The following is a 19,800-nucleotide window of genomic DNA, read 5'->3' as shown; positions in this document are numbered from 1 at the left end:
TGAGTTGCTATCGGCCCCCCAATTGATCGGTGACTGCTGTCCCCACCCCTAGTGCAAACTTCAGAATCCTCCCTCTGGCGTTCAAGGCCCCAGACTTACTGCTTGGTTGCCTCATCTCGCCCTGGTGCCTTCACAGTTCATGCTTCCCAGCCAAGACCCTCCAGTCTTCTCTGCAGCAAGAATGCGCCTCTTCTCTGACTCCTGCCCTCCAGTGCTTTGTAGCTTTCTTTTATTTTAGCCTTTATGTATCTCTCTCTCTCATACACACACACACACACACACACACACACACACACACACACACACACACACACACACACACACGGTACAGTGAGTTGGTTGATCAGATGGGTAGATTGATGGGGAAAGACACCAGAGGCATTGCGAAAGAGACCCACATTCCTTCCAGTCTCACTCACCCACTCCCTCTTCGTGCTCAAACCTCCAGGGTCCTGTCTCCACGGCATCCAGGCCTGGGTCACATGCCCTCCTCTGACTTCAGCACGTGGCTGTGCCTGGCTCCCAGGCTGCAGTTTTTCGGGCTCAAAGCTTGCAAGTCCTAGCTGCCAGGGATGGATGGGCTTCATGGCAGGGAGAACCTGTGCAGTCACACAGGCCTCATGCTCAGACTGACTCGTTCTCGCTTTAATGCCCTGTTGTTGACCTCTTGAAATTAACAAAACAGTTTTCTTCAACAGGGCCCTGCATTTTCATTTTGCACTGGATCCTGCAAACTATGTAGCTGGTCCTAGTCAGAGACTGTGTCCACCCTGATCCCCACCATATTTCAAATGATGAAATTGGACTTTCAGGTCCAGCCCTCTTTCCACGATGACAAATTGTTGCTTTAATCATTGCTTTCCCATCCTGGGCAATGGCAGATCTTGCAAATCCACTCTAGTTGTCTTTCCTTGGTTCTCCCCAAAGATCCCTTTTACCCAACCTGTGAATCCATCCCCCAGCAGCTGTGTTGGCTACTCACAGCTGCCCCATTCTCAGAATGGAAGCCCTAACCTGGTAAGTTACCCTACCCACTAAACCACTGACTGACTGATACAGGGTACAAGAGGCCAGTTCAACTTGGCAGTGTGGTTTGTGCTCTAGAGCCCTGCTCCTGCGATCTGGCCAAGGCTTGGCTTTGAGACTCTACCCCTGCTCAAGGTTCTTCCTTTCCCCCTTCTGCTTCAATCCTTCTTTTACAGGTTTTTCCTGAAGTTCACACCCTCAAAGAAATTTACCTAATGCCTGTCTCATGCCCTGCTTCTAAGATGATGGGTTAAATTCAGAATCTTTCTCAACACAGAGCACCAGATTCTAAAAATAGTAAGTTCTTCCTCTAGGTCTATCACAAATTTATTTTAAGCAAATCACTCAAGCCTTCTGGTGACAAATAAGATAGTCCCCAAAGGCATTCCAGCCATGCTCCCTTGCCCACCTGCCAAGCCAATCCCGGCAGAGGAATGAGACCGAGGACAGAACTGAACATCCAGCTCAAAGGAAAGGCACTTAGAACCACCCTAATCTCCAATTTTATTATAGGACACACTGGGGACAGGGGAGGGAAGTGGCAGAGGGGTGACAAAAGAGGGCAGCTGGGGCCCTCCCCCACCATGAGCCTCAGGGCTCAGGTGGGGGGTGAGGCAGAGGCATCAGGTGAGGATGCAGAAAGCCCAAGCATGTTTTACCTTTCACAGGGTACGGGTCGCTCATCACGCTGCCGGCCTTCCCAGACCAGAGTGAGGGGAAACGCCTGCTAGGTGGGAGGGCTGAGCCTGCTGACACTGGGTGGCTCATGGGACAGGCTACTGCCACCCGTGCCTGGAAGCACTGAGACAGGCTCGGTGCCCTCCCTCCCTGTAAGCCGCATGGAAGCACCGCCTTCCAGAAGGGACACAAAGAACTGGGCTGAGCTTGTTGGCTCACGCCTCATTTGCTCTGGAGAACAGAGAGGAATAAGACATTCTGGTTTGAAAGGCTTTGTTTCTCACCTCAGTGAAAACAGACACGGGAGAGAGGGGACGGGGTGGGGGATGGCATGTGTAGTGCAAGACAAAACACTCCAACATCAAGACACAGGCTGAATCTCAACCCTACCACTGAGTGACCTCGGGCAAGTCACTTCACTTTCCTGAGACCCAATTCCTTCATCTGCAAAATGGGAATGGTTAATATCTGCCTCACGTCTGTTGTGAGGATTAAATGAGGAAATGCACGTGACCTTAACCAAGTGCTTTAGGTAGAGAAAGCTCTTGGTAACTGGCCATTATTACGATACTTGATACAACACTGAGAACATGACAGTCTGTGAGGAAGACTCAGTGTGGAAGCTCCAGTGACAGGTGGGAGGCCTGGGAGCGCATCTGAGGAAATGTTTGCCTGCCTTCCTCTTCCAGGATCAGGAGGGAGTCCCCCTGTGGGGTGGCGGAGGGGGCATAAGCGAGGGCAGGGGTGGGCGGCGGAGGGGGCTTTAGGAAAGCCCAAGGGCCCCTCACGGGCCTGAGCAGAGGACAAGGATAGAGCAGGGGGTATACTGACCCTCTGAGGACTATTTTTAAACAGTTGGAAGAGGAGAAGGAAGAGAGGGGTGTTTCTTCCCACAGCAGCAACTGCAAAGACATCAAGCTGGATCCACCTAGGCTTTCAGATCCAGCCATCATGGGGCAGTTGCTGGGGGGTACCACTGCCCCCTCCTTTCTCCTCAGTGCCGGGGCTATCAAAAATACATATAAACTGTGAGAAAGTTCACATAAAAACACTTTTCCTGCGTGTATAAAAAAGAGACTGGCTGTGGTCAGTGGCTCAGGATGTGGACCAAGGCCCTAAGAGAGGCCAAGGAGAGTCAGTGGCCACCCAGTGGTGGACGGGCTGGTCTGGGCTGCCTGATGGCTGGGACAGTGCCAGCTCTGGGGGACGCTGTGTTCTCTGACTGGGATACACTTCCGTGGAGTGGAGGTCTGAGGGGCAGGAGGTGTTACAGGGACGCTGGCTCCTGCAGTCCCGCCGTGGCCTGTGCTGGGGTAGGCGGTAGGGGTGCCATGGCCCTGGGCCTCAGCGGACTCCTTGCCAAGGGCAGAAGCTTACTTCGTGGTAAACCTCCCTAGAGAGCTGGCTTCCAGTAAGTCCTGAAATAGGCGGTGGGGTCCTCTTGTTAGGCTGGATTGAGTGGTCTGGGGAGCAGCAGGGGTACAGTACGATTTCCGCTTCTGAAGGAGGGTCCTACCCAGAGCTTCCAGAAGGCTGTCTCCAGCTGAGACTGACTCCACTGGGGACACCAAGCACAGGAGGTCAGGGCTATGCGAGGAAGAAGGCGCCAGAGAAACAGGAGCGCTTCCCTGGCAGCCTGCCCACACCCTCAGGCCAGGGCTTCTTGATGTTTCCTTTGGGACGGGGTGAAGGTAAGGAGAGGGGTGGCCCTGTCTTCCTAGCACCCACTCTTCCCTACTACTCGCCCTGCAAGGGCCGGGACTATGTGCCTGAGTGAGTGAGGTCCAGGGAGATGACCCCGGGCCCTCTTCTGGGGTCCCAAGCGGCTTCCGGAGCCAGGTGGGTAGTAAAAGGCTGATGGTGGCAGCTGGAGCTCGAGGTTCATCCACCTGGTCAGCCAAGGACCCCCTGTCCCCCCTTCACTGAGGCAAAGCTCGGATGGCCGCACCCCACGGGCAGCCTGAGAGGTGGAAGGTGAAATGTGCGAGGGCTGCTCTGGCTCCGGGGCAGAGGGGCCTGTCCAGCTCCCCGTCCAGTAGGCTTTTCACTGCCCAGCAGGCGCACTAGGCCTGGAGGAGGGGCAGGCCGCGCCGGAGGCCCTCCTTCAGGAACTGCATGTAGGTGGCTGTGGACGGGTCTTCAAAGGTGGATGAGAAGCTGAAGACATTGTTCTCGATGTCCTCAGGCTTCACAGAGGTGATGTCCAAGAAGTAGTTGGCGTTGATGTGGTGGACCTGGGAGAAGGGTGGGGTGAGGAGAGCGGGGGCCCAGCCGGGCTCAGTGCCCCCGCGGCCTCAACTGTTCTCGCTGAGGCTGATGGCGGACGGCAGGGGCTACCCGTTCCCCCTCCTCCTCTGCTCACAGGGCCCTCTGACTCCAGGGCTCCACACCTCGCCCACCAGGTGAAACCTAATGCCTTCCGGCATCACCTTTCCCTACCCTGCCTCCGCGCCCCATGACCTCTCTCCTCTGTTCCCAGAAGCCCTGAACTCCGCACTCACTTCTCTCGAAACGCCCACACGCCTGTGTTCCCATCTGCCTCCCGTTCCAGGTAGGGGCACCTTAAGGGCAGGTGCCCGGTAAACGAACAAACAAATCGAGCGGGTGGGAGAGCACAGGCCACCCGCAGCCCAGGCAGAGTCCTGTCCGCCCAGCTTCGCCACCCCTGGCTGGGCCAAGTCCACCACAATGGGCGCCTGTGGACGGGTGCGAGCTGGCCGACTCCCCCGGACCTTTCCTCTTCTGAACTTCAGACAGAAGGCCCTTGGCTGGCACCCTCCTCCTCGCCACCAAGCCCTCACCGGACGCCCCCATTCCAGGCCAGCCCCAGCTCTTGCTCCTGCACTGCTCCCCACTGCTTCCATCCCTCAGTCCCACAGTGACCACCCCTTGGGACTTAAAGGATAAGGGGCAGCTCTGCTCAGAAGAGCGGGTGACGCTGAGGCTCACAGGCGGGCGCCTGTTTGGCAAGTCAGCTCCATTTCTTTTTTTTTCTTTCTTTCTTTCTTTTTTTTTTTTTGGCTGCGCTACACGGCTTGTGGAATCTTAATTCCCCCACCAGGGACTGAACCCAGGCCCGCAGCAGTGAAGGCGCCAAGTCTTAACCGCTGGACCGCAGGGAATTCCCGGCAGCTGTACTTCTTAATTATGCAGCTTTTGCCAAGTCTCTGAACCTTTCTGAGCCTCAGTTTCCTTGTTTGTGAGATCAGCATTCGTGCTCATCTATCTCCCAAAGCTCCCGTGAGAACCCAACGCAACGACGTGAATGCTGTGTAAGGGGCCCTTAGGGAGAGAGAGGGTCTTGAAGCCTGGCTCAGCCTGGGGCATCCCCAGGTCCTCTCTGCCTGTCACGAGGCCTGTCCGTCCCTCCCTCCCTTCCATTCCAGGACTGGCTGCAATGGTCTGAGGTGAGCCTTCCCTTCCAGGTCACGTTCCTGTCCGCTCTGCTGCTAGACCACGCCCACTGCTGCCAGGTGCCCAAAGTGCTGTTGAGGTTCCCTTTCTGAGGAAGCGTCCCGACACCTGCACGAGGCAGGCCGAGGGGACATCAGGGGATAACTGAGGCTCGGACTGGCTAAGACACCAGCCAGGAAGTGGTAGAGCCAGACCTGGAGCCTGATGAGGTCTGTAAGCCGTGCCCCTTGTTTGCCACTTCCTCTGCCCCGTGGTGCCTGGCCCGGGGCCAGGGATGAGTGGTGGGGGACCTACCACGGTGCCATTGGGCAGGCAGATCATCATCTCCACGGGGAAGCTGTACTTCTCCAGGTGCAGGCTGGCCAGCTTCTGGTGGGATGGGTTCTCCTGGTTGTTCTATGGGGACAGTTGGGCACACTCCTGACACCTCGGCTCCCAGCACTGTCCCAGGGGCTGCCATGGGGCTCTTCCTGCCCGCCTGCCACTCACCTGCAGGTCCTCCAGTTCCTTCACTAGGGACCAGGTGCTGATGAAGCTCTCGTTGAGGAGGGTGAGGATGGGCGAACTTTCCAGGACAGTTTCCCGGAGAGTCCGCCCTGAACCTGTTCCGGGAGAGGGAAGGCCAGGTGGGTGAGGCACCCTGCATGTCTCACTGGGTTTTCTACCAGCAGTAAACCTCATCAACTGTAGAACGGTCAGTGCAGCCAGGTGAAAAAACAGATTCAAAGCATCTACCACAGAGGAGGTGAGGAATAAATGGCAGCTGTAACTAACTTCAGTAACATACTGGCATCCTGGGCTGAGACTTGGCTGGGGGTCTGCCTGGCCCAGGGGCTTCTCGACAGTGACAGCTTCTTAAATCCACTAACCTGTGTCCCAGGGCCTTTGCACAGACAATTCTTCTACCTAAAACACTTCCTCTGTCACTTGGAAAACTCATCCTCCTCAGCCTTCGAAGTCTCAGGTTATATGTCACTTTCTCTAAAGAAGCCTCCCCTGACCCCGCCACCCCCCGTTACACACTCTCGTGCCACTCAGGACCATGCCTTGTGTAAATTCACCACGCTTGTACTTGTTCATTCACCGTCTGCCTTCTGCACACACTGTGTGCTCCCTGAGAACTGGGGCTGATTCTGACTTCCTCAGTGCAAGGTGCCCAACACCTAGCCTATGGCTCGGCACGGGAGGTGCCCAGGATGTTTGTCGATTGGCTGCATGTGGGCAGGGCCATTGTTTGCTCATCTTTGTACCCAATGTCAGGCACCCAAAGAACTTTGCACCAGTGGGTCTTCGTTGAATTTTCTGAATAAGTGAATGCAGCCCAGGCTCTGGCACTACCTTCTCTCACTCGTGTGAAACACTGCACAGAGTACAGGCACTTTCACGTCTGTTTTCACAACTCTGGGAGGTAAGTACATTACCCTCTTACTGCTGAGAAAACTGAGGCTCAGGGAAGGAGTTACTTGGCCAAGGTCTCCAGGCTGAAAATGGCTGAGCTGGGCTCTTTCTATTGTGTCCAGCAGCTTCCTCTGGGCTTAGCGCAGAAGCCTGCGAGCCCTCACCCCACACCCCACCCCATGTCGTCCCTGAGTCCCTCATACTGACACAGGAGAGCGTCATTGGTCTCAGGGCCTCCTGCACCCACAAGGTATGAAGTCTGCCCCCCTTTCTCCCCTCAGACTGGAAGGGTCTCCCTCACCTCAGCAGGACTGGTCGTCCAGGGCCCCCCACAGCAGGACTGAGTGCACCAGCTTGTTCTCGGCCTTGGCTCGCTCAAAGGCCTTGGTGAACGGCAGGTAGGTGACCTGGGGCCAAGTCGAGACAGAGAGAAGCTACCGTGTGCCGCCAGGGTCCCATTCAGGGGCTGAGTGTGTGATGTGCATGTAGTGTGTGTCCGTAGTGTATATACGTGTGCGTGTACATATGCATGTATGTTTGCAGTGTGTGTCTGTGTGTCTGTGTGAAGGGGTGATGCTGAGCCAGGGGATGCCTCCTCCAAGTTCTAAAGGGCAAACGGGAGGCTCCCCGGCCCAGGCTGGGCCCCACAGGGAGGCAGCCTCAGCAGCAAGCCCTGCACAGCATCCCACGCCCAGTGCCCACCCGCTGCTCCCACAGCTCCGGACCCAGCCCCAGGGATCCCAACCCCGCCCCTTACCCCGTCTGGCCTCACCTTCTTGAAGGGGTACATGGCCACCTCCAGGCGCCGGGCGGCCTCCTCCCAGCTCAGCTCCTGCTGCCACGTGATCTCCTCAAACACAAACTGGAGGGGCTCCCCTGAGGGCAGGCGGCTGTCGATCATGTTGCCATCCTCGTCCAGGATCACAGAGGGCACTGAGGGGCCCGTGGCCTCCAGCTCCATCTAGGCCAGAGGTCAGTGAGGGATGATGTCACTGAGGGACGTCTCAGCGAGGGGCCTGAGTCCTCCAGGGGCCCCGAGAGACCCTCAAAGATACGCCACTCATTGCAGAGGTGGGGAGACAGGCCCAGGGAAGGGAAGGGCCTGGTCAAGGCTGTGCAGTGAGTCCAGGACAGAGCCAGTGATCAGCCAGTGTGAAGCCATCTGAGGACCCATGGCAGATGCTGGCTAGGAAGAACAGGTGGCTTCCTAGGATCCTGCTTTGGGGACAGTGGCTTCAGCCTGCAGGAACTCTGTCTTTCACTGCCCCAAGGCTCCTAGCCAGCTGGGCCTCCCTGCAGCCAGGCTGAGCCCCACCTTCCTACCTGGGTAGGGACCCCCTGTGCACTCACCTGGGGTATGTAGCCGATGTCCACCTCCATGTTGCTGCTCTCGCTGGCCCCGTACAGCCACTCCATGTCCACATTCAGAGACCTGGGGACAGGCGAGAGGGTGGCCAGGGCAGAACACCACCGTCATCAAGGCCCATTAACCAGATGTCGGACTTTATCTCACTGAAAGCATGCAGCTGACCCTATTTTATAGATGAGGATGCTGAGACTTGGCAGGGTGAACCCAAGGTCCCAGAGCCACTGAAGTTCTGACGGCAGAGCCTGGGCCCTTTCCTCTCCCCAGGCCGCCTCTTTGGAAGGCACTGTGACCATACCACCCTCCACTGGCCCAGCCCTTTACAGTTCACGAAGGGCTTCCATACCCATGGCTCATGCACTGTCCACGATCCATGACTCTTTGAGGCAGCACTCATCAGTGCCTCCCCCAGCGGGAAGTCTGGCCTGAGCATGTGCAACCTGCAGATCCGCCACATGGGGGCGCCCCAGGACAGACAACCAACCACCTTGGGCAGGTGAAGCAGTCAGGGTGAGCTGGGTGCCCTCAGAGCCGGTCAGCGGTCTCGTGGTCTAGGCCTGAGACACAGGCCCAGGAGCAGTTGCCCCCTCCTGTTTCATTCAGTCCAGGACCCCACCTCCAACCCTGGGCTGAGCCCCTGCCGCACAGGGGCTTGCCCGATGAGCGAGGAAGGAGGAGGAGAGCTCGTCCTTCCTCCTCATTTTCCCCGTGGGCCCAGGATGCTCCCTCCCTCGGGGGACTGAGAGGAAACCGCTCCTGGTCCTGGGGGCAACTTTCTCTTCCCAGGCTGTCCCAATGACCCCCTCACTCCTGGCCAGGAGCCAGCCTCCCATCTAGCAGATGAGGAAACTGAGGCCTGGAGGGGTCCAGGGCCTTGCCCACAGCCACGGGTGCCACGGCTGAGACTTCGCTCTGGGCACCTCATCTCTCAGCCCAGGTCTTGTCCCTGCACAGAGTCACTCAGGTTCACTAAGCGGCTGCGGGCTATCAGGGAGGTATCTGGAAAGACTCTCTGCGTCCCCTGCTTCCCTGCCAAGAGGCCGCCCCTGAGCAGTCAGGCAGGCAAGCAGGCAGGTGACTGGCATTGAGCCCTCCCAGGAGCCGCCCCCTGGCCCCCCAGGGTCTGTGGTAGCAACTGCAGGCGTGGAGGGCCTGCTGCTTAGGCCTTTGTATGTGCCCTTCCCTCTGCCTGGCTAAACTTTCCTCAGCCCCCAGGTCGCTGCATAGACGTCCCTTCCTTTGGGAGGCCTTCCTGGACCCTGACCAGCTGGGTCCCTCCCCACCTGCTGGCCTTCGCCTAGGGTGGCGTGAGCAGGCTGTGGTTACGGGTCTGTTGGAGGTCTGTCAACAGTATGGGGCGGGTGTGGGGGGCAGTTCCATCTTCAGGGAGGGGCTGTCGGCCGCTGCGTTGGGTCCCAGCACTGAGCTGGGAGGCCAGGCCCACAGAGCACCTGGGACGCACCTATCAGACGATGGAATGACCCCCTTCAGCCCACCGCAAGCTACCTCCTCCTGGGTCAGCTCTAGGCCCCTCCCAAGAGAAGTAGCTCTGGGGAGAGACTGCGGGGGCCTCTGGGCCCCTGCATCTGAGCTCCTGGAGCTGGTGGGGGGCAAACAGGAGCAGGGTGCCAGGGCCGGGGCCAAGGCTCTCACCTGTGGTTGGGCACGAAGAGCCGGAAGTCACGGACGTGGGTGGCGTCTTTGGAGAGGATGATGTGGCCCGTGAACTGGCCGGGTGAGAACCAGAAGGGGAAGTCGGGCGGCTCGCTGAGCTGGAACTCCGCGTGGATGCTGGAGGGAAAGGGCCTGGCTGGGAGCAGGTTCCCTGCTGAGCAGAGCCTGCCCACCTGCCCTCTCACTTCTGCCCCAAAGCCTGGAACTCTTGGCCAGACTCTGTGCGGGGCAAAGGGCTGGACGGGGGAGGAAGACGTGTGTGGGGCAGGCAGAAGGGACGCCCTCCAAGTGCTGCCCATCCTTCAGGGCCCAGTTCACGTGCTGCCTTCCCCGGAAGCCTTGCCCAAGTCTCCTCTGAGCCCTCCAGGGTGTGTGTGGCCTGGTGTCACAGCTCTTACGCACCCCCTTCTGTGTGGATGACAATCATGGCCAACAACCCCATGCTAAGCACATTCAACACCTTTTCTCTTCCTCCTGGAGGAAGTCACCACCGCCCTGATGCACAATGAGGAAAGTGAGGCTCAGAGAGCCAAGGCTGCTTGCCTGGGACCACAGGGTGGTAAGCGGTAGAGCTGGGGGCTTTGAGTCAGGCCCTGCCTCCTGGTGCTCAACCCATCTGTGCTTCCCTGCAGTCCCAGGCCCAGGTGGGAGGCAAGGATGGGGCTGCCAGGACCCCTCACCGGAACATCACGGTGTAGTAGAAGTCGCTGGTGGCGGTCAGGCAGGCGACGGCCCCCTGAGGGGCAAAGCGGGTCTTCACGAAGGGCCGAGGGTGGAACATGCTCAGGAGCCGGTGGATGATGACCTGGGGGGAGGGCAGTGGGACCTGGGCTGGCTTGCTGGGCCCAGCTCCCCTGGGTGAGGGTCAGCTCTGGACCTGGGGCCCAGGTGGGGGCGGGGCCAGAGGCAGGCCAGAGAGCAGGTGGGGTAGGCGTGGCCCCGGGGGTCCAGCTGCCGATGGGGAGGGGCCGTGCTGGGGCTGGGGGTCAGGGCCCCGGGGCTTGCCACGGGCTACCCTCACCTCCTTGCCCTTGGGGGGCGGTGGGTAGAAGCGGTTGTTGGACAGATAGCCGGTGAAGACGCTCAGCTCACTGGGGATGATCCACCAGGGCTCGCCTAGCTCCGCGTGGCCCCGAGGGGGAAGAAAGGGCCGGAAGTGGCGGGCGGCAAACACCGCGCTTGGCGAGGCTGCGGTCGTCCAGTTGCGGAGGCCGGACAGGGCCAGGCGGGAGACCTGGGGCAGAGGAAAGTCGAAGCTCTGGGGCACTGAGAACGTCCCAGGCGTGTGCGGAGGTCTCCTCGAGCCCTGAGCCAACCCACAAGCCCAGGAAGCAGAGGGACCCGGGAGGCTCCTGCCTGCTCACGGCCACGAGCCTGGCACTCTCCTGCCAGAGCTGAGGCTCATCTCACCTTCCCCGGCCCCTTGCCCAGAGAAGCCGTGCCCCTGCGGCCCCTCAGGTCCAGCCCAGGCCGGAACAGCTCGCTCGAGGGCAGGGAAGCAGAGGCAGCTGGAGGGGCCCCCCAGGATTGGAACAGGGGGCTCTGTGAGGGGGCTTCTCACGGCCTCTTCCCTCCCTCTCCAAACCCAGGTCCCGGGCCTCACACAGTCCTGCCTGCCTCTTGTCTGGTCTGCCAGCAGACCAACCCTGGGTGCCCCGCCCTGCCCTGGGCTTCCTCTCCCCGCCCACTGGCCTTGCTTTCTGCTCTCTAATCCCCCCACCAAGTCTCCTCCCTGCAGCTAATGTCCCGCTGACGAGTCAGAGTTTAGGTTTGGAGTTAAGTCTGCGGAGGGAGGTGGCAGCCACCTTTGGGTGAAACCTCTAGGGCCAAGAGCAGGATGAGACCACAGAGAAGGGGAAGGAAGGGCACCCCCAGAGAGCACCCTGCTTCAATTATAGCCTGGGCCACGCTGGCTGGGCACCCCTGGCAAAAGGCCTTCCCTGAGCCATTTCCTCATCAGTAATCCACCCCACTGCTATCTGCTGAGCTGAAGGGTGGGAGAGAATGAGGGTCAGACGCTCTGCAGGCCTCTCTGCACATCTGCCTGGAGCAGAGGCGGAACCTTGGGGCATGCAGGTCCCCTGGTCAAAGCTGCACCTTCAGTAGCTCCTCCCTGCCTTTCTGGGCCACCATCAGTGGCCGCCAGGACAGTGAGTGCCTGGCACCCCTCAGGGTGCTCAGCCACCAGGGAGCTGCCCCACCTTTGACCTCCCTGGTGATGGGACCCGGGCTCAGTGGGAAGCTGAGGTGGGAGGAGAAGGGTTTCACAGGCAAGTTCTCAAAGCGGGGCTGGCTTGCAGGGCCAGGCAGAGCCTGCCCGCCTGCTGCGTCCTGTTCACAGGTTGGCGAGCTCCTAGCGGAGCAGCCCACAAAAGGGGGCTGAGCTAGGGACGCAGGGCTGGGGTGCTGCTTCGGACCCATCTCCCCTGTACGTGCAGGTGGGCCCCCTGCACCTGCCCCACCCTGTTCTCTCTGCCCTGTAGGAGGGACTCATCTGCTCAGACATCACTTCAGCCCATCAATGCCAGGCCTTTCTCCACCCAGATCTTACTGGACTCTCCCCCTGGACATCTCTCAGGGAACTCAACTTCAACAGTCCAAACTGACCTCATACCCTCCCTACCAGACCTCCAACCCCCATCGGGCAATGGGCCCCATGCACCTGGCCACCAGCCAGAAGCCCGAGTCACCTCAACTCCCCCTCCCTCCCTTTCCATTAGTAGCCACACCCTAACTTTCTTCCTTTCCCAGCATCCCCCGGGCTGCCTTTCCTCTCCATCACCATGGCCTCCCCCCACCTGTCTCCCCCTCCCTCCTGGGAACTGGTCTTCTTGCCTCCCTTTTCTCCCCAGCTGCCAGTTTGGAGAGCCCAGATCTGATGAGAGAATTCTCCTCTTTCAAAATCTGCTATGGTATTTTGCTGCTGCAGAACGGAGGCCAAAGTTAGGCAGCTGAGGCCCTTTGCCATCTGGCAACTTCTCTTCCAGCCCCACTGACCAGGATGCCCCCGCACGTGTCCCCCGTGCCCTGGGTCCAGCCACCCCTTCTCTCTGCCCTCAGTGGCCTGCCTGGCATCTCCTGCTGAAATGACAGTTCAGCTGAGCTGTAAAAGCTGAGTGGCTGTGAGTGAGGCAAAGAGGGAAGGTTGTTCCTGGCTGAGGGACCAGCATATGAGAAGGCTCTCAGCTGGAAGAAAGCCCGGACATCTGGAGTAGCGCAAAGCTGAGAGGAGAGCGCAGGGGAGACAGCAGGAAAGGCGGGCAGGGCCTGGGAGGGATTGAGACCCTGTCCACAGGGCCTCGGGTCCTAACCACAGGGCGGGTTAGGATGGCACTGTCAGGGTCATCCCCACCCTACAGCCGTTGCCAGGGGTTGAACCTCAGGTCCGGGTTCATCGGGGCTCAATGGAGCACCTGTCAGGCTCCAGGCACTGTGCTAGGGGCCTGGGGAGGCACAAATGTGTGAGTCACCGGCCTTGCCCTGAGGAAACTCACAGCCTGGGGGGAAAGACTGACTTGCAGCAAGTAATGATTACAAGGGCTGCGGCTGCATCCGCTCGGTCTCTGCACTTGCTGTTTCCTCCAGCCGGATCCTTCTCCCACCCCTGCTGACAGCGGGCTGAGGCCTCATCCCCTGCAGTCACTGTCAAATGTCATTCCCTCCAGGAGGCCACCCAGATCCCCACTCTGGGTCAGAGGCTCATGCCTATCCCTCCTACCTCCCCTACCAGACTGTGTGCCTGGACAGCAGGGACAGCATCGCACCCACTTCTGGACCCCCAGGGCCTGGCGCACTGGGTGCACAGAGGGTGCTGATAAAAGATGGGAGGAAAGACAGAAAGAAGGAAAGATGAACAGAGCACAGACCCATTCTCAGGAGGTGAGCACACACAGATGGTCCCTCTGTCTCTGGTTCCGCCTGTGGGGGACCCCCTGCCCCAACTTACCCCTAGGAACCCATCTTTGCTCTTGGTCATGGACTCTGGCAGCAGAGGCTGGAAACGGGCTTCTATGGTGAGTGTCTCCTCGCTGGGGTCAGGGGGCAGGTCCTCCTCCTCATAGCTGGCCGAAGGAGTTGACCCTGTGAGATACAGGTCACTGGAGAGGGGTCCTGCCTTAGATGGCAGGGCCTCACTTCTCTCAGGATGTCCACACTGGCCAGTGATTAAGGGAGCCGGGCCTGGCAGGGATGGGGGTGGGGGTGGGGCTGTAACAGGTAACAATCAACAAAGTAACAATATAGATCACATCGTTTATCAAACATACACAAATTGTATATGTATGATATATAATGTGTACATATGTATACCACATGGTATACCACACATACACATTTTCTCCAATGTATATCACATTTTAGTTTCACAGTAACCCTGTGAAGGCAGTATTATCAATTCCATTTTACAAATGAGAAACTGGGGGCTCAGAGAGGTGAAGTCACTTCCCCAAGGACACACAGCTAGGTAGTGTGTGAATCAGGATTCAAATCCAGGCCTGTTTTACTCTAAACCTACGATCAACCACAACCTTCTTGCGGGGGCATTAAGATCTCAAAAGTTTCCTCAAAGGCTTAGGAACCAGACGACCTGGGTTCAAATCCTAGCCCCACTCCTCACCAGCTTGTGTGATGGTCGGCCCAGTGGCTTGTTATGAGGATTAAATGAGATAATCCAGGCCTGGTACAGAGTAAACCCGTAATAAATGTCAGCTGTATTGCTATTACCGGTGGTTTCATGGTTGGGGATCCACAGGGCTAGGGCTCAAACCTAATTCTGACTCTAATGTGTGCTCTTTCCACCAGGCCAGGCTGGCTGCAGAAAGGCCATTCTCACTGTCCCCCTTCCCTCAGCCCAGCTCGGGGGTGAGGTTGGCTCCATTTCCTGGACAATTTGGGGCAAATCACTCATCCTCTCCGGTTTTCCCACATTAGAGATGGAGCCTATGCTCCCGTGCCTGTCCCGTCATGAGGGTCTCATGGAGAGCAAAGGCTGCTCAGAGAGGTCAGGGGACGTGGAATCAGGTCATCTTTGGTGTCCCAGAAAGAGCACTGGTCCAGAAGTGAGGACACCTGCTTCTCCCTGTTTCCTGGGTGGCCCATTTCCCCATCAGTACGAGGGGCTGGACTGGCAGTGGCTGAACTTGATTTGTCAGATCTCTTCCTGCTCAGAGACCTGCCAAGTCTGTAGTCTTTCAAGGGTGGAGGGAGTCACGATGAAGGCTTTAAGGGAGGCATGATGCCTACTGCAGAAGGGGTGCCTAACAGCAGGGCAGGGTCCCACGACACAGATAATGGGACGAAGCATGGGTGGGTCCTGTTACAACTGCTCTCTTGCTGGTAGAGACCACGCCTGGCATTTGTTGACAGGCTGGACTGACAGACTGAATGGGTGCATTAAAATGGGTGCATTCTTAACCAGGAAGCATCAGAATCACCAGGATGCCTTTTTAAACTACCGATGCCCAGGACCCCCCTCAGACCTACTGAGTCAGAGTCTTCAGGGGCTAGAATCTGGAAAACGTGCTCCCGATGAACGCTCCCCAGTGGCTCCTGATGCAAAGCCCTGTTCTTAAGAACCATGGCTACTTCTGCATTCGTAAGTCAAGGCAACAAAATTTCAGAACAGCAACCCGGAAACCTCCGGGGAAGGGAACAACGGGAATGTGCAGCGTTATACCGGCTGGCTTGCTTATCCAATTACGTAACTGTTGTCACAGGTAATTATGAATGACGCCCAGCATTTTATGGCTCTTTGGTTTTTTAATAAAAAGGTTTATTTCCTGACTTACAAGTAAAATTTGCTCACTACTGACAACTTGTAAAACTTTTAAGGTATAAAGCAGAAAGTTAAACGCACACAACTGTACCAACTAGAGAGGACTCTTTGCCTCTACTTCCTGCTTAGATTTGGTGTTTCTCTGGTTTTGTTTTTTGTTCTCCCAGAAACTTGGTCCCGTTTTGCACTCACAGTGGCCTAGGAGGTAACTGAGGGAGAGACTCTTTTCCCCCTGATGGAGAAAAAGATTTGCGTGAAAAAATTAAAAGCACCCGCAAGCCCAGCAAGCTTGGCCAACACGTCATCGTGAGGGAACTCTTGCTCTCTGGCCATAAAAAAGGACAAGGAGGTGGCTGTGTGGCTGCTCGGAGAAGTGTGTGCAAAATAAGAATTCAAAGCAAATCCACACAGGGCTGAGCTGTGTATCTGCCCATCTGCTTTCATGACAGTACTGACTGCCCCTGGGAGGCACTGACACACCGCTCCAGCAAATTAGCATTTTTCATCTGACCCTCCTCCTCCGGCAGTGACCAAAGGCCAGCGGGTCAGCACGTGGCTGACCTACCTGACCCATCCTGAGACACAGAAAGCCCATCACGGTCCTTTGGCGCTTACCTGCCTGAGAGCAGCCCGTGTCTCTTTCTAGTCTTTCCCATCTATTGACCTACTTACACCAGGCAATTTGGGTAACAAGTAGATGCCCAAGTTCATAAGTTCAAGAAACGTCCCAAGATATGGACACAGAGGTTAGGGTGGTGATGGAGCAGTGAGAGAGGCATTTTATAATTCATTAGAATGCTTCGGCCCCTCATCTTTACAAGAAAAATCACTGATTACAACCAGGCAACAATGGGTAACAAGGTGGGATAGGAATCTGACAGCTCCCGAGCAGTTTAATATTGAGCAGTAATGGTAACAGCTCCCGTCTATTGACTACCTACTGCATGGTGGGCACTTTGCAGACATTTTTCTCTAAGCTTCAAATGAGCCGGTGCAGGACCTGAAGACAGAAGGCCCCTAATCCTGGCTCTGCACCTTTCCAGCCTGCGCAGGCTGGAGACCCTTCCTGCGCCTCCGTCTCCTAAACTATGCACGTGAGGATCAGGACAGTGTCCGTCTCACAGGCACTGTGATGATTAAAGAGATGACTCACAGGAGGCGCTTAAAGCCATGTCTGGTCCTGAGAAGGTGGTCAGGGAATGTTAACTAGTTTTAGTCACAAGTGAGGAGAACAGGCTTGGGTGTGCGAGTATGTGTGGGTGCCCATGTTGAAGCAGCTCGCCCAAACCACCAGCCGGAAAGTGTCAGAGCTGGGAGGACCCCAGGGCTGCCAGGACGCACCATCCTCCCCCTACTCCAGGCAGCCCTTCTGTTCAGGGCAGACACAGAAGACACAGACCAAGAAGTCCAGGGCGGTGCCCCGGCTCCCTCCTGCCTAGTCCCCAGCCTCTCCCGGTACCTGTCAGCTTCTCAGCAATGGGCTTGAACTCCTCGGGGCTGAGGTACATGTCCCCGTCAGTGTCCAGAGAGGAAAAGAGGAAGAGGCCTTCTGTCCCCAGGGCTTTCAGCGCCGAGTCCTGCTCGGGAGGAGGTGGCTGGGCTGAGCAGTTGTACACCCAACTGGCATCCCAAACGGGCGGAGGGAGCTGCTCCCGCCACGTCCTCCTGGGTTCTCTCAGCCCATCTCCCAGCCCATCTGTCCAAACGCCACCTCTGCACGCCCCAGGGCCCCAGTCCCCCTTCCCATCCCTCCTGGTCCCCGCTTCACGCTGAGCCTTCATCCACTGTCCACTCTCTAAGTGCCCCCTTTCTATCTGGGCCCATCCCGCCCATCTCGTGTCACCCTCTTGGTCCACCCATTGTCCTCTCCTGTCTCCCCTCCCCACCGTCCCAGCACTGCCGGCCAGTCCAGATGCTCGGGTCCCACCTTTGCTCTACGCTTTGTCTGCACTGTCCCCCTGCAGCCTGTCCCAGCTCCTGCCTCACACTGGGCCAGTCCTCTCATCTCCCCCATCAGTCCTTCCAAGTCTGCCCGACCCCTGGAGCCCCGTTTTCCTATCACTTCCCTGCCGCCTTCCCGGCCCTCCGGCCCCCACCCGACCCCCGCCCCTCGGAGCCCGGTGCCTCTGCGAGCCCCACCGCTGCCCCGGCCCACCCGAGTCTCCCGGCCGCCGCGCCCTCCCCGCCGGCTCGGACCTGCCGCGCGGCCGCCTGGGCCTCGGCGTGGCGAGCGAAGGCCCGGGCGGCGGCGGCAGCGGCGGCGGCGGCGAGGAGCGCTCCGAGCAGCGCCAGGGCGCGGGTGCGGCGCGGCGGGGCCGCAGGCGGCGCGGCGGGTCCGGGGCTGGACGGCTCGCACTCGCCCGGCCGGGCCCGGCCCATGGCGGCTGCTCGCGGCGGCTCCGGACGGGTGGCCGGGGACGCTGACCCGCGGCGGCGCGGGCGCGGGCGGGGCAGGGGGCGGGCCTGGGCGCCGGGGCGGGGTCCGGCGCACAGCGGGTTTAGTGGGCGCACGAGTCCGTAAGGGGGCGCCGGGACCCCTGCTCCACAGGCCCTTTCTTGCCAGTCGGTGCCTCCTTCTGGTACTTGGTCTCCGAAAACGAAACCGGGCCTCCGCGTCTCATCTTGCCTGGCGGAGCCGGGAGCACTTCCAGGCGGAGGACTGGGAGAAGGAGGGGCTGGGCCGGGGTGGGGAGGACCCGCACAGCCGAAGCTTTCCCTGGGAAGGGGCTCCGGGGCCGCCAGGCCTGTGTCCACCTTTGTTGACAGATGTGAGGGAGGCCAGAGAAGGGCACTGCCGTCCTCCAGCGGCCGCCGGGCACCCCACTCTCCACCCTTATCCCACCTGCTTGCTAAAAGGTCTTCAGTCATCTAGAAACAGAAAAGCTCCGAAGTTCAACCCTCCCTATTCCCTTCATGGTCCGGCTGGAAGGCCACCACTGCCAGTTCATCAGGGATGGGAACTACCTGATTAAGGCCAACACAGGTGGTGCAGCCCTAAACCCTCACCCGCGGGGCCAAAGTTTCCTCGCCTATAAGGAGGATTCAAAGAGGCCCTTCTGTGGGTTGTGGGGAAGACGAAATACCCGGGTTGGCAGGGGTGGTGGTTCCCAGGCACAAGGCAAGACCGGCTGTGAGTTACCCGCTCTCCCCTGCGGGACCTGCCCCGGCCACAGGAGTGGTTTTTCCGGAGAACAACACTTGGAGGATGGCCTTGGGAATAGAGGCGAGTCGAGTCTGAGGAAGTTCTTTCAAGTCCCCAGAAACCTTGGTTCCACTGGGCCTCTCTTCCGTTATATCAAGGCCCCGGGAGGCCGGGGATGGCTTTGCGTGCATTGCCCACGAGAGGGCAGCAGCTGACAAAGCCTCTAGACAAGAACCCCGAGCCCAGGGGAGCAGCGGCGCTGCACGTGCACCTCCCAGGTCTGGGATGTCAGGGGGGATTTAAAAGGTACTGAGCACCCACTCTGTGCTGGCCTTGGTGCTGGGAGATTCATGCCGTCTCATTTTGTCCTCAAGCCACGCAGTGACGTGAGGTTTGTTTGTCTCATTTTAAAATTGAGGAGCCGGGGAATTCTCTGGCGATCCAGAGGTCAGGACTCCGCGTTTTCACTGCTGGGGCCCAGGTTCGATCCCTGATCGGGGAACTAAGATCCCGCAAGCTGTGAGGCAAGGACATCATCATCATCATCATCATCAAATAAAAGTGAGGAGCCTTAGCCCTGGCACTCAGGTCTATCTGAGTCCAAATCTCTTGCCATGCTGCCTCCCAGGGGATGGTCCAAACGACTGAGTGCGGGGAGGGGCTGGTCTCTACCACCACTTCTGTCCTTCATGGGTAACCAGCCATGATAGTGCCATGTGGGCAGGGCCCTACCTTTCCAGTGACCATGCGTGACCCAGCACATCGTGGGCACTCCCATGTCTTTTGGGTGATTTGCCTCCCAGGGACCAAGAGTTGGGGGGGGTGCCCAGCTCTGGCCCCATATCCTCGAAGGGACCCATTGAGGGCCTGACATCTAGCGTTGGCTTCCGAAGGCGTCCAACGGTGCCACTTCCAACTCGTTACCGCTAATGTTTGGGGACACCTTGCATATGACAGATGCTATTAGAAAACCAAATTCCATTCTATCAGGAAGCAAAGCTAACAGAGCACAGAGCAGGTTAGGCGGGAAGATTGATGAGCCAAGGCCCCTGGAAAACAAATGAGGGAAGTTTTCTTTGCCAGGTTACTTTTACTTGTTACACTTGCTTTTTGTTAAAGACACAGACACCCCACTGGTCTCGGTGGCCCAGGGCTGGAGAGATGTGGCTGAGATTGGGAGGGGCGTGTGTCTCAAAGCTCAAGGGTTTCTGGAGGGGAGGAGTGGGCTTGCAGGATTTGAATCAGGTCAGTGAGCCTCTGGGAAAAGGGTCAGTCTTGGGACCCAGCTCTGGGGAGACGTCAGCTCTGGGCCTTGGCACTGGAGCAGGG

General features: G+C 58.3%; 1 protein-coding gene across 2 annotated transcripts; it reads right to left on the bottom strand.

Annotated features, from left to right (window-relative positions):
- Positions 1-1,346: 1,346 nt before the first annotated feature.
- SELENON (selenoprotein N) lies at positions 1,347-17,751 on the bottom strand (the record flags this gene model as incomplete). Of its 2 annotated transcripts, XM_079926195.1 has the most annotated exons (12): positions 1,347-3,938; positions 5,413-5,514; positions 5,608-5,720; positions 6,818-6,923; positions 7,289-7,477; positions 7,867-7,948; positions 9,536-9,673; positions 10,237-10,361; positions 10,578-10,790; positions 13,503-13,636; positions 16,789-16,906; positions 17,526-17,751. In XM_079926195.1, the coding sequence occupies 12 exons, from the start codon at positions 17,706-17,708 to the stop codon at positions 3,768-3,770; spliced, it is 1,674 nt and encodes a 557-aa protein (XP_079782321.1). In that variant the 3' UTR covers positions 1,347-3,767. The 2 variants fall into 2 exon arrangements, with proteins under 2 accessions (XP_079782321.1, XP_079782320.1); XM_079926194.1 differs by lacking the exon at positions 17,526-17,751 and having other exon boundaries at positions 16,789-17,110.
- Positions 17,752-19,800: the final 2,049 nt, after the last annotated feature.

The sequence above is a fragment of the Stenella coeruleoalba genome, assembly GCF_951394435.1.
Source record: "Stenella coeruleoalba genome assembly, chromosome: 1".
Classification (NCBI taxonomy): Eukaryota; Metazoa; Chordata; class Mammalia; order Artiodactyla; family Delphinidae; genus Stenella; species Stenella coeruleoalba.
This window is presented reverse-complemented; position numbering and strand designations above follow the sequence as displayed.